Below are 17,735 nucleotides of genomic sequence, written 5' to 3' on the forward strand. Positions count from 1 at the left end.
CTTCCAGTCTGAACTGGTCTGACTGCTTTCTGGCTTTTGTTTCATGGCAGAGGGGTGGATTTCTTAGACTGGATTTTGTGAGTGAAGAAACATTGTGCTTTCTTGAATTTTGCACTTCTAATGAAATGCTTTGCTGAGTGCCACCTGAGGAGGGCGACAGAGGACTCAGCATTTCTGGACAGGTTTTACTGTGCTCGCCTCTTGTTTCCTGCTTGGACAAGGATGTTAGGTTATAATATTTATCTTTAAAGGCTTTATCTGTGTTTTTGTAAATTCCTGAAAAACAGAATCTGCAAGCAGCAAGCCAAGGGAAGAACTGAACATGATATGTGGAATTTTTCATAAGTTTCCTCATGTTTCTTCTAATCAGTCCATTCAAATATCAGAAGCCACTGAGGAAAATATGACCATAAAAGTATTTTTGAATAAAGGCTCGGTACTGTGCCTATAGTAAAATATGACAATAATATGCAATAGTTAATTTAGTTCTTATTTAAGCTATAAAGTAAGCCTTCATTTCCTGATGAAAATAGAGAAACACATATGAACAGCTGTGTATTGACTTAATTATAAAACAGGTTGAATATTTAAGTTCATTTATTGTTATTCTTTTGATAAGCCAACTTCTATTTCTGTTTTTATATACAGTGTGAGCAGTTTATTCGGTGTAGAGCACTTGAGGAAGGATGGTACTATTTTATTTATTTTTTACTTACATACAATAATCCCTTATTCCCGGTCTTGCTCTGTCCTGTGAAGAATGTCGTGGGCACAGAAGCGGAACCTTGTGTCGTTTCTGTCCCCTAGAAGAGAGGCCTGTGATCAGACGCTCACTCAGGAAACATGGAGCATATTCGTATTTCATGGCGTGCTTCTAAGTGTAGAGGAGGATAGGCGATGTTTGGTGCCTAAATATCCGATTTCTCAAATGGCCAGCCAGCCTCGTTTACTGTAGACGGAGAGAAGAAATTCCGTAAGTGATGAGAAGCAAATGACACTGTGATTCCTAAGTCACCCATTTAATCTAATGGGGTAGGAAGAGCCAATCTGCCCTAGTCTGTCCCCACCTCTGAAGGAAAAACAGAACTTTGATGTTAAATATAGCCACTTGGGAGACTAAGTTTTTAGTAGAGCTAAACTGATGATGTTTTGAAGCAACAGCAGAAAATAAAAAACAACTTCATGGGTCAGGGGATGGGCTTTATGTAAACATAATTTAATCTGCGTCTTAAGGATTTGCATGTTTTAAAACAAACAGATGGCATCATCCAGGTTTAAAGATAATGCTTGGCTTCATTTAGCATAGGAATCTTGCTGTCTCCCAAGTGTTAGGGGTTCAGAAGTGAAACTCACTGAGCAAATGGGAGAAGTAAAGTCCCCTCTGCATGTTAACTTGCATGGCCAGTTTATTCCTCTGTACCAAAAAAAAAAACCAAAAAACCACTTTTGTGTAATCAAGAGATGCTAACAGTAGTACAAAACTAACCATGTGCACCTGAGGTAGGTAAATTATAACAAATTCCCATGCCTTCATGGGTTTAAAATATTCAAATTAATCTAGAACCACATGACCCTGCAATCAGAGCTTCCAGTTCCGGTTCCTGTGCAGAAATGTAACTTGGTCAACGGTAGGTCAGCTGCCTGCTCTGTTCAGAATCTTGTATTACTAATAAGGGAAGGACTGCTAAGCGGGAGGTAGAAGCTAGAGCCTTAGGTACTGAAATAAAATGATAAACCGACCACATAAAGAGTTTAGGACCAAACAAAGCAGTATTACAGTCTGATATAAAGTCACAGTTAAAACTGTGTGAAATTTTAAGACACATGTACTGCGGTGTCAGTCACAAACTTAACTTATGGGAGCAGTCTTCCTATCCAAGGGATGTTGATGCCAGGAAGAAAGGTGAATGGTCCCAGAGAGGCAGAAATGGGTGGGAGCGCTCGCTGTGCCCTTCCCCTGGCTCGTGTGGGCACCATGCTGTTGGTTCTCCCCAGCTTGGCCTTTAACCTCACTGTAAAGAAGCTCTTAGCCTAAAAAACAGCCATCACTCGGAACTCACTCTGCTTTCCGGGATCGCCATGCAAGCAGACTGCTCGCGAGAGCTCCTTAGGAGTGAGGTGCACATCTCTGTCTTCGTGCTGCTCTTAATTTCTGTGTGCAGGTGGGGACATTTTGGGCATTCTGTTCAGGCTATGGTGTACTGTGTATTAGCTATTGTTAGTCTCTAATTATTGTGAAAAACTTTTACAGTAGAGGACTTTTTTATATTTTCTTTATTCATACCTGCATGTATTACATTAGATTTTTTAAAAGTTTTTTAAAGGCCGGTCTCCTGGTGCACTTTCAAGGCCTGAGTGCTGCTCTGTGTGCATTGTCTGGCATGCAGTGGGCTCCAAGAAACATTCATCCTCATCCCTCCACAGATCACTGCAACTGCTTCTTCATTACCAGGGAATTTGGTAAAGGGCACCAACTACATTTTCCGATCAAACACAGTACATACTCAGAATGGAGCCCTCCGTGTGTGGGGTGCTCAGTGTCTCCTGCGGACATGTGGTCTCCTAGTGGCCACATAGTGTAAAGGAGGATCTGCAGCGGTGCAGGGGTCCATCTGGCCTTGGACCTCTGTTGCTCCTTGACACCGTCCTGTGCTGATGTGCTGGGTAACCGCGACGAACAGCACCAGAGGAGCTGAACAGGGCCCGATTTACCAGGCAGCCAAAGGACTTGAGACCCTCACCTTCAATGCCCTTTCTGAGGCCTGGCATCTAATTTTTATTCATAATTTACATTCTTTTCTTTAAAGAACGCCCTTTAGGTTTGATCATCTAGGCACCCCATGAAGCTTGGATTCCCTGCCACTGGACTTTCATGTACAAGAAAACAAATCAATATGACTATAAAAGGAAAAGGTGGCCAGTACCAAGCAGTGTAAATTGTTTTGTTTTGTTTTTTTATTAAAGATTGCAAAGATACATGATAACAAGAAATGTAGATACTAAATAAAAATTTCAAATATACATATACGTGACAGCAAAAAAAGGGTATGAAATAAACAAGAATTTATGTAACAGACTAATCGAAATACATTAGTTTGATATGATCTTCAAACATTATGTTCTTTCTCATTTTCTTATATTTTTGAAATAATGTAATTATAAATAAAACAAAGTTACATATTATAGTTGAGAAACTGCCCTCAAAATTTTATGATCTATAAACTCCTTGGTTTAATTAATTGATAAATATCATATACTTGTTGATTGTACCACTTACATTTTTTAACAAAACTTCCCACAGAAAAAAATATACTTATATTTGAAATCCAAAAGCAACTAAAAACATTCACATTTTTAAGATCAGATTTTTCTGTTTCTGTTTTATTATATCCCATACTTATTTTTATTATATTTTAAAAAGCATAATGATAGAATTTAACACCAATAGATATGTAATATTCTTCCCAAACGAATGACTATGAAGTCAGCATGTAATTTAAAGAAATCATAAGGTTGCCAGAGAAACTATCAGTATGCCAAATGTGCACAATCCTACCACATTCATGCCCATGTTTCTCATTTAATAGTGCATACATGTGTGTAAAAACATACCCCCACACATATACACAATGCATATTTTCTACAATAAAATATATACTTAGGTATAATAAAACAGTGCAGTGATGTGTGGAATGTTGGTGATTTGTATAATTTGAGAAAAAACAAATATCATTAAAGGAGTTGCAAAATTTGTAATAATGTATCAGATATTAAATGATATTCATGATTAAGTATAGTAATAATAAAATTTACTTAATATTCATCATCAGTAGAAAATAGGTAAAAAGATATATTGATAACATAACAACATTTTTCTTAACAAATTTCCAACCAAACAAGCTGCAGTGACAGAAAAGGAAGTTTGTAGAAAGCAGAGATGAAAGAGGAAAATGACAGATGGGCCTTAATACCTTTCATACTACTCATATGTACAGATTTTACAAATTCTCAAATAAAAAAGCAAAGAAAATGAGAAACAAAATAACTCATCAGTTTGGTAGACCAACATATAGAGACAAGGATTAATGTATTGATAAATTTAAAAAATATGAAATGTAAAGCCTGAGATTTAGCTCAATAGTGCTGCACCTGCCTAGCCAGAACAATGTGCCGAGTTTAATCCCCAGCATCAGAGGAAGAAAAAGAAAAAGGAAAAAAAGAAAAGAGGGGGAAAAAAAGCATATATACTTTCTGACATACTCAATAAATTAAAAATAAATTATTTGTTATCTCTTCTTCTTGAATTGTTCCCTTCACAAGGATGTAGTGAGCTTCTTTGTCTCTTTCAATCAGTTTAAGTTTGAAACTTTGTCTATGAATAAGATTGCTACCCCTGCTTTTTTTTCTTCAGGGGTGGCGGGGAGCTCCTGTTACATGAAGAAATTTTCTGTCCTTTCACTTTTAGTCTTTGGGCTTCTTTTTACACTAGACGTGTCTTGTATACAACATATTATTGAATTTTGCTTCTTAATCCATTCTGCTGGTCTATTTCTCTTGATTGGTGAATTGAGGCCATTAATAGTGATGATTATAACCAATATGTACTAACTTATTAATCATGTTTTTTTTGTTTTTTTTTCCACCTTCTCCTTTTAGTTTCTTGCCTTGCCTATTTGATTTGCTCTGTTGGGCCTCATTGTGTTGTTACCTTCATTGTCTTTTTCTAGGATATTGTTGAGAATTCCTTGTAGTGCTAGTTTGGTATTCATAAAGTTTCTCAGGTGTTCTTTATCCTGGAAATATCTTATTTCCCCATCCATTTTAAAAGAAAGTTTTGCAGGATACATCAGTCTAGGTTGGAGGTTGTTTTCTTTTAGTACTTGAAATATCTCATTCCAGGTTCTCCTTAACCTAAGGGTTTGTATTGAAAAGTCTGCTGTGATTCTGATAGGCTTTCCTTTGTATGTAATTTGTTGTCTCTTACTGCTTGTAGTATTTTGTTCTTCTGTTGGATTTCTGGGATCTTGATTATATGTCTAGGTGTAGAATTTTTTTTGATCACAGCTAGTTGGAATCCTCTGTGCCTCACTTATCTGTATGTCAAATTCTTCCCCTCTGTTTGGGAAGTTTTCTATAATTAATTCTGTGAACAGTTTTTTTAAGTTATTTACATTTTCTCCTACTACTTCTTGAATTCCTTTCAATCTTATGCTATTCTTCTTAGTATTGTCTAATAGTTGTTGTATCAATTTCTCATGATCCCCTACTGTTTTTAAGAGACCTCTCTTTTCACAGTCACTGACTGCAATTTTATCTTCCATATCTGAGATTCTATCTTTGGACTCTTTTATTCTTTTGTGAACACTCTCAATGGAGTTTTTAATCTCCTGGGTATCTGTTTGAATCTGTCCTATGGATTCCATTTCTTTCTTGTATTGGGCATTCATTGTTTCCATTTCTTTCTTATGCTGAGTCTTCATGGCTTCTATCATGGTCTTGAGCTCATCTTTTTTTTGTCATTTTCTATTCTAGAGTCTCGAATCATGAGTTCCATTTTGCTCATCATCTCTATGGTTAACTGGGAAATTATTTATGATTTGAATTTTTCTAGAGCCTGATTGATCTGTTTTGTTACTTCCTGTGCTATGGGTCCAGGGTGTCCTGCTGGTTAACTGTCAGACTTTTCATCCTCATTTGCCCCACTATTTGCCACTGGTGAACTGGAAGTCTGTCCCTGTATCTTGCTTAAGCGTTTTCTCATTTTTACTATTGTTGTTGGGTTATCCTTAGTTTAACCTTTAGATTATTACTTTAATCTTCCTGATATAGTTGGGCTGCAGCCCATGGGTCTCTAATGACTCACAGACATTCTCATTTTCATAATACTGAAGAAAACAGCTCATTGAATCAATCACAATCCTTTATCCTAATTGATACAATCAGCACCACCATATAATGAAGCACAATTTGCAAATTGACCACTCATGGTAGTCATCAATCTATCACCTTCAAACCATGTGAATTTAATTAAAATCAAGAAGCAATCCATAATATGCTTACAGTAAATAAACTTTTCAGTAAGGATATTTACCATTTACAATGGGGGCTTAAAACAAAGTTAAGACAAGAGGAGTAGATAAGTATAAAAATTAGAGAAGGTTTCATATGAATCCAAAAGATGTAGAATGACCAGACAATCGTCAGGAAATTGTTAAATTCAAAAAGAACAAACAAAATAGAAATATTGTAACCCTCGAGTGAGGTAGACTAACATAAGAAAAGAACATAAAAGAGAAAAATAATAAAAGAAGAAATCTGAATTAAGACAAGAGCAGAAACAAAAAGGGAGATGAGGGTTACTATAGTGGAGTAAGAGACTGAGAAAAAAAACAAAAAGGAAAAAGAATTTGCAGAGTAGGATGAAAAGAAAAATGAGTTTAAAGGGCCTCTTTCAGACTATGTCACTGCTGTCATAATATACAATATGTGCTGCCATTTGCAGAGCCGAGCCCCTGACCTCAGCTAGCTGGTGGTAGAACCCCACAAAGCAGACTGAGATGCAAGGCCCAGACTGAGTTCCCCGACCTCCTGAAGGGCTGAACTCCACTCAGTTCTACTATAAGTTTCCCCACCACTTTAAAGATGTTCAAAGTTGAAAGTGCCAGAAAATATTGTTTGTGACCACCTCTACCTCTACAGAGTAGGTCCAAAGATTGGTAAAATCAGGAGGTCTAAAAGTGCGAGGGGTAAGGTTGGCGGGGTGTTTGAGGATGCCCTCGTGGCTACCTATCTAGCGCTAAAGATAGTGGCGGCAGCACCAGCAGGGGAGGGCACAGCCAAGAAGACCCTCTGGCGCTGAAGATGGCGGGGAGGGCGTGGCCGAGAATGTTTAAATTGTTTTTATTGCATATATCTTAGTTACTTTTTTTTTGCTGGGACAAAATATCCAGTACCCACAAAATAAATGAGGAGAGGTTTATTTCACCTCATAGTAGAGGTTTCAGTCCATAGTCAGCTGGCTCCAAGACATGGCAGCATGGCAGAGCGGCATGAAGAGGAGAAACAGTTTATGGTGTGGTGGGCAGAAGGCAGCAAAGCAGCAGCAGGAAAGCCAAGCCTCCTGTTTCCCCTTTTATCCCATCCAGGCTTCCGTCCTTTTAGGTTGTACCACCTATGCCTGGGGTGGGCCTTCCCATTATCCACACCCAGAACTCTGCTGATTCCAATCAGTGGACTACTTCCGAACCACATCCTTACTCCGAGTATCACCCACCCTAGATCCAACCAGCTCCCCATCTATGAGCACACGAGCCTACATCATGATTTGTTAGTAAGCCTGGAGCAGAGGCTCAGCTGCCTTTGGCCACAAGCTAGCTCTGTCTGTCTGATGAGAGACTAACAGATTTGTGCCTATGTGTATTTTTGAATGAAAATATTGCCCCTACTATGGTTAACGTCTACCATTGTTTTACAGTCTCACAGGTCCTGTTTAAGTTCATATTTCTTTAAATTGGGGTTTAATGAGATGTAAGAACTAAGATACGTTATGTACATGTACCACCTCTCTACATTGAATACAGTCATTATGTACTACAAACATGTAGTAATAATAGTTAAATATTTAATGCAGTTTAATCACAAAACTGAAATCCTTTGTATTGTCTGGAGTTAACAACTCCAAAAATTTGTATTCCTTAAACCTGTACAATAAGCTTATGCTTTGAAATGAGTAATTTTCTTCATCTCTCAATTTTTTAATTTCCCTCTTCGCAAGATCTCCTTTCTGCCTGGATGACTTTTGTCCCCTCACCGTAATCACTGACCAGCTTTTCAAAAGAGCCACTGTAATCCCATTTCTGTGGGCCCAGGATTCAGCTCAGTGGTTCGGTGGCCTGCCTTGCAAGTGCAAGGACCCGAGTTCAATCCCCAGTACCAAAAAAAATCCAAACAAAAACAATTGCATTTCTACCAGAGTTCACAGCATTATACTGTGCATTAGGTGAAGAAGAGCATAATTGCAAGGGAAACATGAGGAGTTGGAAACTCTGGCCCAGGCTTAATGAAAGAGAATCAGACAAACTCTGGAGGGCCCCACTATGTGTTAATCGTACAGTTCCCAGTTGTATTATAGCATTCACTTGTCTTGTAGTTCTCAAGCAGAATCACGGATAGAAACTTACAGTAGGAGATAAAATTTCAAAGCTAAGAATTCATCTACACACACAGCCATATATATGACATATGCACTCCATTGTATGCATTTCATCACGTATAATGGAATGGCTACTCAAATGCACTTGCTGTAAATATGTGAACAAATAGAGATGTGGCCGCCTGTGGTGAGCACTTGCTCTGTACCAAGGTGGGAAGAGCGTAGATCCCATTCCGTCCACCTGAGAACTGGGCAGTGAAACCAAAGGACTTTTCCGTGATTAGACAGTGTTAAGTAATGCTATGTTCACTTTTCTTGGTGGGGGGCGCTAGGGCCTGAACTCTGGGTGACCTTGCCTTCCGAGGCAGGCAATGGCACCACTGAGCTAAATCCCTGGCTCTACATTCACTTCCTTGATCATTCATCATACAGAGTGCACGTATCTGAGTTTGTACACCACATATATGAACACACAGTTATATCCCAAGGAGCAGTAACAAGATGATCATGGGGCCTGGGGCCTTGAAACAGTGTCCTCCCTTTGGGTTAGGAAGAGTCTTCCAGGAGTCCAGCCCTTACATCAGGGCTGAAGCTTCAGTTGTGTATAACCGGAAGTTGTGTGCAACAGCAAGGTGCTTGGTTACAGGGAGAGCATTGTAGAAAGGGTCCTGTAAACAGTGTACTTACAAATCCTACTGTAGCTACAAATGGGATAGTGATGCAGATGTGTACACGTCTGCTACCTTGTGCCCTTCAGCAGAGAAATTTCTGCCCCTTAATGTTTACTCATCGAAGCTTCCCAGGCTCCCTTCTCTTAAGGAGCACTCTTCCAAGCCACCCGCCCTTGTTGATCATAGCATGAAGAAAATACACTTCCGCAGCATTGTTTCCTAACCACCGAGCCGAGCTTATGTCAGCACAGACAAGTGGAACTTCCCTGGCAGTGTTTGTTGATGTGTTGGTCAACACACGCCAACACCATGAGGACGTGAAGTGTTCCTGCGCTTTGCATGCGCAGACGTATTCGGTAAAGATAGAATCTTGCAGGTTGTGATTATAAGCAGATCAGCAACCTCCGGAGTGCCACACGACTTGCATTTTGGTGAAATTTTCAAGGGTTGTTCATCAAATCTGCTGGATTTCACTCTCTAAGAGCTTTCATAACCCTTCCTTCTCTGCCTCCTTTCTTGGGTGCAGATCCACATCCAGAAAACCGAAGGTTGTGACCACATGACCTGTTCACAGTGCAACACTAACTTTTGCTACCGGTGTGGGGAGAGATACCGCCAACTCCGGTTTTTTGGAGACCACACATCAAACCTCAGTATATTTGGATGCAAATTTCGCTACCTCCCAGAGAGACCCCATTTGCGGAGACTAGTGCGAGGGTCGGTCTGTGGTGAGTATCCTCCTTGCCTGTGGAATCCTCTTCAAGATGAAGTCATGATAATAGAACTGTAAAAGCCCATGATTCTGAGAACTTGCTGTGTGCTGGGTACTCTGTAGGACCTTTATTCCGGAGCAGGAGACTAGCTCTCCGTCTCCCATTCCCCTCTCCCCTTCACCTCCCCATCTGCCTCTGTTTCTCTGATTAGACTTGAAAGCTTCACCAGGAGTTTTTTTTTTAAATTGAGAAAGTTGTTAGCCGGCCGTGGTGGCACATGCCTGTTGTAATCCCTGCACTGGGGAGGCTGAGGCAGGAGGATCACTGTGAGTTCGAGACCAACCTGGGCTACACAGTGAGTTCTAGGTCAGCCTCAACTACATAGTGAGACCCTGTCTCAAAAAAAGAAAAAGAAAAAGTTGTTAGCAAGAAACTACTTATATTGGTAAGCAGATTTTGTTTGAGAAGTAAATTATTAATTACACTGCAAAAATTTGAAGTCATTAGGCTTTTAAATTTCTGAAGCCCTACTGTAAGCTACTTGATAAGTAGAACAGCGTCTCACTATTTTTGTGGGGCAGCATCGAGGAGCATGTTTTACATCCAACCTCATTTCATTCATGAAGTACCTGCAGTACCACATTACACGAGCACAATCCAGACAGGCCAATAAGAATAAACAGTGGCCACCACACATTTCAGAGTCCTTAGCGGAGTTCCACCTGTCTGCGTACTTGGTGTCATTGTGTATGTTCTTCTAGTGTATTAATCATCGTAACAGTGACCAGTTAGTGAATGAGCATCAGAAGCTCCCAATCCATAGATACCCAAGTTTAATCACCCAAATGTAAACCCTTCTGTGGGTTGACTTTTTACCCTCTTTTCTTCAGGAACATAGCCTCACACACAGCCCTTACACACACACACACACACACACACACACACAGAGGGGGTGGGAGGAGAAATATACACACATAAACAGATACCTAGCTCTCCACTCGGTGAGCTAACCAGGTTTTATCCCTGCCAACTCAAATGTGTTAGTTATTTCATAATCTTTCAACCTCTCAAAAATTAAAAAGGAAAGAAATGCAAGAGAAAAGCACAAAAACGATTGGTCTTGGTAGACTAAATTGAGCCAGTCACCTAGGAATATGTTTTAGTTATAAAGAATCAGTGCTTTATCCTCATAAAGGCACATGTGCCACGACTTCAGGGATTGACTGTCCCTTGAGTGAAACTCCATGATGGATTCATGTGTGTGTATCTGTCCTGCATTTGATACATCTTTGTAGCCTTAATTGTAATCCATCTTACTAAAAAATAACATTTGCTGTGGTATTTAAAAGCATTGCTGTGATATTTGGTAAATTTGTTTTGAGACTCTTCATTTTTTTCTTCTGTTTTCCAGCTGGAAAATTATTCGTTGCACCTCTAATCCTGGTTTTGGGATTAGCACTAGGGGCCATAGCAGTTGTAATCGGTAAGAAACACTGAATGTGTCTCAGACTGGGTTTCTCGGGCCAGAGGCAGAGTCAGCGGAAATGTAACAGTGGGTGTTGCGTAGTAAGGCCCACACTTCCTGTCCTGTACCTGCCTCAGGCCACTGTCCAGGAGGAGCATGTTTCCTGTAGGATGTGTTTGACGCATGTATACTTTGTGTCTGTCTATGGATACTTTGATTTGTGTATCTTCTAAAGCATTATTATGTCATCCACTTTTAATATCAAGTTAATGCAGCTAGTACTTTAGTGAAAAAGTTAAGCGAACTAGACTTGTTTTTCAGTTCTGAGTTTAAGCTGGACCGCTGAGGAAAGGAGGCTGAATTGCATGGCCAAGTCTTTGTGTTGGCCTAGTGAAAGAGATCTTGTGTGAAAAGAATGGGTGTGATGTATATACATTCTTACCCCCAACATGTACTTGAGCATGGCTGGTCGAACTCTTATATGGTTTCATGCATGTAAGCATAGTAAAATACGAATGTCAAAGGAGCAGTTCCTCAGATTTTAGCATTCTGTAGAATAACCACAGGGCTGTTTAAAACACAGCCGCTCCTGCCCACCATTCCTGACTCTGTGGGGTGTGGCCTGGGGATCACATCTCTAGTTAGTTCTCACGTCATGCCTGCTGCCTTCCGGAGGTTCAAAGATTTGGATAGCAGCTGCTTTGGTGATTGTTCTGTATAATGATGGGATTTTTTTTTTTTTTTTTTTGGTCTAAGATCATTTTTGTATGTAAACTATTTAGCAACTGATGCTTGTGCAGGCTAGGTAGAATTATGAAGTACTTGATAGTGACACTCTTGCTGTGAGTCAGGACTTTCTGGAGTAGACATTATGATCTGCATTTTATACATGAGGAAATTAAAGTTCGTTGGATGGCATAAGCCATAAAAACCTGGACTGGAGCCTCTGCGCAGTCCACATTCTTTAGTAGGACGTTATTCTGCCTGCAGCCGGCACATGGCTCTAGACCCTGAGGCTTGACAGCTGGTAGGAAGTGTTCTTCCATGTTTAAACTGGTATTACTGAGTGTGTCAAAGAGGGAAGGGCACTGCAGCAAAATAACAAAGGATGAGGTTTTATAGAAATAAATGCATCTTGTAGGTATCTCCCGTCTTCCCTGTGTGGTGCTAAATCATGATTATTTCTAAGGAGTTTGCAAATAAACTAATGCAGGAATCTTCATATGTATAACCCTCAGTGCCTCTCCTCCTAATTACCTGTCTTTTACTTTTTTATCCCTAGGTTTATTTGTATTTCCCATCTATTGCCTTTGTAAAAAACAGAGAAAGCGGTCACGGACTGGTATGGACTAGCAGGGTGCGGATAACTCGCCCGACTCCAGCTGCGTCCCAGAGCCTCTGCCGTCATGGTCATCGGTCATTGGCCTGCGGGCCTCAGCCCTGGTGCACTCCCACCATGGTGTCCCGCCCTCCCCCTAAACCAATTGCTGCTTTTCAAAAATGGTCACTTTCATAAACTATACGTACCTGTATCATAACTCTGACCTTCGCGGTTCTTAGAAGAAAATGTTTTCGTTGAGAACCAGTTATCCTCCACCCTGTTCTGAGGGCGGATCCCCCAGGGTCGCCTGGACTGGCTTTGAGCCCTGAACCCTCCGGCCTGTCCGCGGGATACCGTGTGAATGGTGACATCCTGTCTGTCCCAAGAAGCGAGGCCACTTTTCAGAATCCACAGGTTCACTGAAGTCGCCTGTTCTCGTGGCCCGAGCCGTAGAATTCCTTCCTCCTTCAGATACTGTATTTGCTAAAAATTTCTGTGCCCAAAAGGGAACTGAGGAAACTAAATGAACGAGAAGAATCATGAGTCACCGCAGTGCGTGTGTACGGTTGTGTGTGTGTAGAAGTAAATATTAAAGCGGGGCTCGTTACCTGTGCTTATCTATTTCTATGCCTCTACACCGTTTTCTCACATCTTCACAGAACTGTTTAGAGTTGATGGTTCCACTGTGGGCAGAATTTGGGGTTGTAGTAAATTAAAGTCCATGTAGACAACAGGCTCTTTCAGTGCTATTTCCATTGTAAACAGAAAATGCAGGATGCTTTTAGGAAATTCTCAAGTCCCAAAGAGGCAGTCTTCAGATTTCTTATATTTTGGCATAATGGTTCTACTCTATGAATAAATATTTCATATGAGATTACTGAATCCCGAGAACAAGTTTGCTCTAGCTCTATGCCACTATTTTTTAACTTACCAGCTTGTAACTATAGAGAATGTCACTTTGGGTCAAAGTTTTAAATTATTTAATACCCAACCCTCTTCCCTTTCTGTTTTTTTATTTGTTCCCAAGTTTTTCATGAAAACAAATACTAGTCTTGAAGGATTTTTCTTAGGTTTACTGCTCAGATGCATAATAACTTGGGGAAATCTTTTTATGGCGATAATTTAAAAACATATTTCTTTGTTCACAGATTCAATTATAAACTATTTTTAGAGAAGGAAATGGAAAAATTAAAAAGTATTTTCAGGACATTTCCTAAGGTGTGAAGTATTTGAAGATAAAAGGACAATTAATGAAGCTATTATATTATTTTGTTTTCATCACCAAAGTTCAACAACTTCTGTTGGAAGAAAAAGCCTCTAAGAAGCCTAAAGTTCACAGGTGTCTCCAGTCTCAAACTTAACTCTGCACAGAAGTACAGTTACTTTGTCAGCAACCTCATCAGACGTGAAATAGGTCATATGGTAAAACATGCACTGACATGAATAGGTCCGTATTTCTTGGGCTCCCGAATGTTAAAATATTTTATTTTGTTTGCCCTTAAGTCCCCGGCAGTCAAGGTCACTCGTGGTCCCAGGCCGGCGTGCCTGCGCTCCTTCTGAATCACGCGAAATGGCTCCGTGGCTTCTGGGCTGACGTCTGCCGCTGTAGAGGAGGCCATGGCATCTGTGCTCCTGGAGCCACACATTTCTGAAGCCCAACAGGAGTGGGGAAGAGGTGCTGCTCCTGTTCAGACTCATCCTTCTGTTCGTCCACCTGTCCATGCGACAGTGTCACTGAGGGCTTGGTGTAGCTTGGTGTAGGTGGCCGCTGCGGTGTTAAACCGAAAGGATGAATCCTATCCCAAATACGTATTTCTGTCATAAAAGTGCTTGATCTTTTGAAATTCATCTTTGCTGGTTCTAAGCATCGGTTTGGTGGTGTGTGAACGTGATGAGTTCTCACTCTCGTGGATCTGTATGTCTCTGTAGCATAAAAATACCTAGCCTGTGTACTACGTACTCTGGTCGTGGGTCATTTATCTTCTTAGATTATTTTGTCTGTTGTCTTTGGCCTACTCAGGGATTTTTATTCCTTTCCTTTGAATAACTTATCTTTTAGACCTATTTTTATATGATTTGGAAGAATTTCCAATACACCAGTTCCAAAGCGCTGTCTGTTCCCAGGTGAAGCTGTTTCCACAGTGTGTGAGAGATGGTGCCCTGTGTTGCATGGCCTTTTCATTTTTCTATTACATCACTTTAAAAGTAAATATATGCCTTTTTCTCTTTAAAGGTGGCTAGATATTAGGCTTTTCCCTGCTGGTAATTTAAAGTAATTATTTGTGAATTTTTTTACTAAGTTTCAAGATCTTTAAAAGAGAGATGAAAAGAGAAAAGGATTATTTATATATCAGTGCCAACTTTGAAGCTGAAACAGGAGTAACTTTTAGGATAAATTCTGAAAACTACTTTAGAAACAGATGTGTGCACATGAAATAAATACCTTTCTATCCAAGGCTTGTTTTATATGTTTTTATTATAAATTTAATATATGCTCCCTTAAAAGCCAAGCTACATAGAGTTATGAAGTACAAATCCCCATTTACCCCGCCCCTTATTTTATAGGGGTAGCCGCTGTTCATGGTTTGGTAGGTGTTCCTGCAAACATTTTCTAAAAATTTACAAATGTGTGTGTTGTGTATATGCATCACATTTATTAGTTTTATACAAATAGAATAATCTTACTTTGCTGTGACTCTTACATTTTATTATATATTGATAGATACCTTTGCATAAGAGTTTATATAGACTTACCTCACTCTTTTGTAAATTACCATGTAATCCACTGTAGGACTGACTGACTCCTGTTGAGTGGGCATCAAGATTGCTTTCACTTCTTTCTTACAAAGAGCTAGTGAAGACCTTTTTCTATCTCTTTTTCACCTTATGTGAGCACATCCATAGATTTTTTATTTGGTTTTTATCTGATGTTTTTAATAGTAATGCGGGAATTTTCAGAAAATAAGATCATAGAAATGTATTTGTTAGTAAAAGAAAGCTTGTACAAGGAGTGTGAAAGTTTTAAAGAAAAGCATCTTTGGAAGGATAACTTCCTCCCTGCTTGAGTCACCAAATAAATGCCTTGCCAAAACATATACAAGAAAATTACTCATTTTGCAATAAAAATAAAATGTCTTTCGGATCATGTGAGAAAGATGAATTGATTTTTGGATTGCCTGCTCTTAAAACGTGAACCATGCCAAACTGACAGAGGAAAGATTCCGTAGGCTTGGTGGGAGGACCACGGACTATGGAACCTGCAATGTTCCTTCTGTAGTGAGCGTCGCTCCTCCTCCTGGGGGATTTCCAGATACGGAGTCAGGAGAGGAGGGGCCCAAAGCTGTAGGTACAGTCAGCATCCTGTTGCCACCACCTTTGTTTTCTGACAGGTGCTGTTGGGTCCTGAGGGGAACAGATGGTTACATAGCAGTCAGGCTACAGCATGATGGCTTTCCCCGTACTTTCTTCCCCTGGGATCAAGATTCCTTCTGTGTGCTGTCAGGATGTCCCTTGCTCTGTGGCCCCATCTCTCCATCCCAGCGTCCTCGCTGACCCTTTACTTTTGACCTACCATCCCCATGCCACCCTCGAGCCCTGATGCCTGTCCAATTTGAACCCATCAGCTAAAGCATCCCAACTTCCTTGTTAAACGCAGCTGTGTTGACATTTGACTTTTATGCTGCCTGCTGAATTATATAAAGATGCTAGTGGTCTAAATGAGATTCACTGATGTACTTTTAAGTATGAAAGTAAGAACATTCATACGAAAAGCCATTTTAGGCTTTGTCTTTATAAGCAAGTGGCACATACTCCTTTAGTGTGAGCATTCACATTGATAATTTGCTCATCCTTCTATATTTGAAATCCATCCCTGCTGTTGAAGTCATTTTTCCTGTGATCAGTGCCATATTTTTATGTTGCTGTCTGTGATAGCCTTAAAATTCCATCATGCCCTTTGAAATACTTGTGGCATCTAACACCTTAATGACATGCATAAGGCAACTAATATATACATGTTAATAGAAGGGAGTAGAAGTGTTACCAAACAGGTGTTCATCTCTTCAGATTTGTGGAGAATCGGTAGCTAAAAAATTTGAAACAAGTACAACATACCTGAAAGAAATGCAGCACTTTGTAAAATAACAGTAATCCTGGAAACTGGTTATCAACAGTTTGCCTGGGGCTCAAATATAATGACTAATATTTAACAGATCTTATTACCTGATAACTTAGTTGAAATATTTCTTTAAAATACTATGAATTTCTATTCAAGATTTTAATTGCATTGACATAGTTTACAAGTTTTATAAAAAGAAACAACTCTGACCAGAAACATGGGAAATCAAGACCATTTGAGCTTATTTTGTATTGTTCAACTCATTGCAATTTCAAATGATATTTTCCTTCCTAATATGGAAACCTGAGTTCCAAAATCACATTCTAATATGCATATCTACAGTTGCTAGATATACATGTGAAGTAATTGGATGAAGCTGAAATAATTTTGTACAATCATAAAAGCATGGTCTGCACAAAATCAAGAATTCCAAAATTTACGAAATATTTGAGATGTGAAGTGTTGCTTTTTGTGTGCAGTGGCACAGGCCTTTCAGAGGGAAATGCGGAGTAGGTGTGATTTCATAGCTTTGAAATTGAGGACAGAACCGAGTATTGTGCCAACATTGCTATCCTAGGCCTGGAGTCCGGACTTTTTCCACATCCAGTAACCAGAGCCACAGGAGTTTGAGACTGTTGTCCTTGACATCACAAGGTTGATTGCCAATTTAACATATCAGAGAGAAGTTCAATGCTGGAGCTATGTAATGCATATCAGAAACTATTCTTTTCTTTTGGCTAAAGATGTGGCTGAGAATAAAACAATTTGAACTTAAAATGCGGTGAGTTGCAAAAAATACACAAGTCATCGCCACTGCCTTTCTTTGCCATTTCTTTTGCCTTCTAACATTTCATTCATTGCATTTACGTCTGCATCGCTTAAGTTATGCAGACTTACTAACCTAGAAAATATTTCTTTGCTTTTCAATTCTATGCCACATTTTTGTCACTCCGACCCATCCTGAATACTGAGCGATCTTCCTTTGCTTCTGCAGTGATCCCTGCCTACTTCAACATCCAGAACCTATCTTCAAAGTCTTAGATTCCTCAGCTGCTCTTTGCCTCCACAATGCACTTCATAGCTTGGCCAAGTGCAGAATAAACTGTCTGGCCACCAACTGCTTCCCCTCTGGCGAAAGGAAATCCCACACTGAACAGGCTCCCTAACTTAACTGATAGCCAGTGTACATTATCTTTGTTTTGTCTGTAAATTAAAATGTATCAGGAATGCCTGTAGCACTTGTCCCTCTTCTCGTAGAAGTTAAAGGACTCTGCTTAGCTATCTGCAACAGAGTGA

The 17,735-nt window shown here is 39.8% G+C and overlaps 1 protein-coding gene across 2 annotated transcripts in view; it reads left to right on the plus strand.

Annotated features, from left to right (window-relative positions):
• Rnf217 (ring finger protein 217) overlaps positions 1 to 17,321 on the plus strand; it is a 109,493-nt gene extending 92,172 nt beyond the window's left edge. For both annotated transcript variants that reach the window (XM_010625767.3, XM_010625768.3), the window contains exons 4-6: positions 9,350 to 9,551; positions 10,948 to 11,019; positions 12,284 to 17,321. In XM_010625767.3, coding sequence (XP_010624069.1) covers positions 9,350 to 9,551; positions 10,948 to 11,019; positions 12,284 to 12,354 — 345 coding nt within the window. In that variant the 3' untranslated portion in view covers positions 12,355 to 17,321. The remainder of the gene's footprint in view (positions 1 to 9,349; positions 9,552 to 10,947; positions 11,020 to 12,283) is intronic.
• Positions 17,322 to 17,735: the final 414 nt, after the last annotated feature.

Source organism: Fukomys damarensis, unplaced genomic scaffold (genome assembly GCF_012274545.1).
Source record: "Fukomys damarensis isolate Sample0158 unplaced genomic scaffold, DMR_v1.0_HiC HiC_scaffold_14, whole genome shotgun sequence".
Lineage (NCBI taxonomy): Eukaryota > Metazoa > Chordata > Mammalia > Rodentia > Bathyergidae > Fukomys > Fukomys damarensis.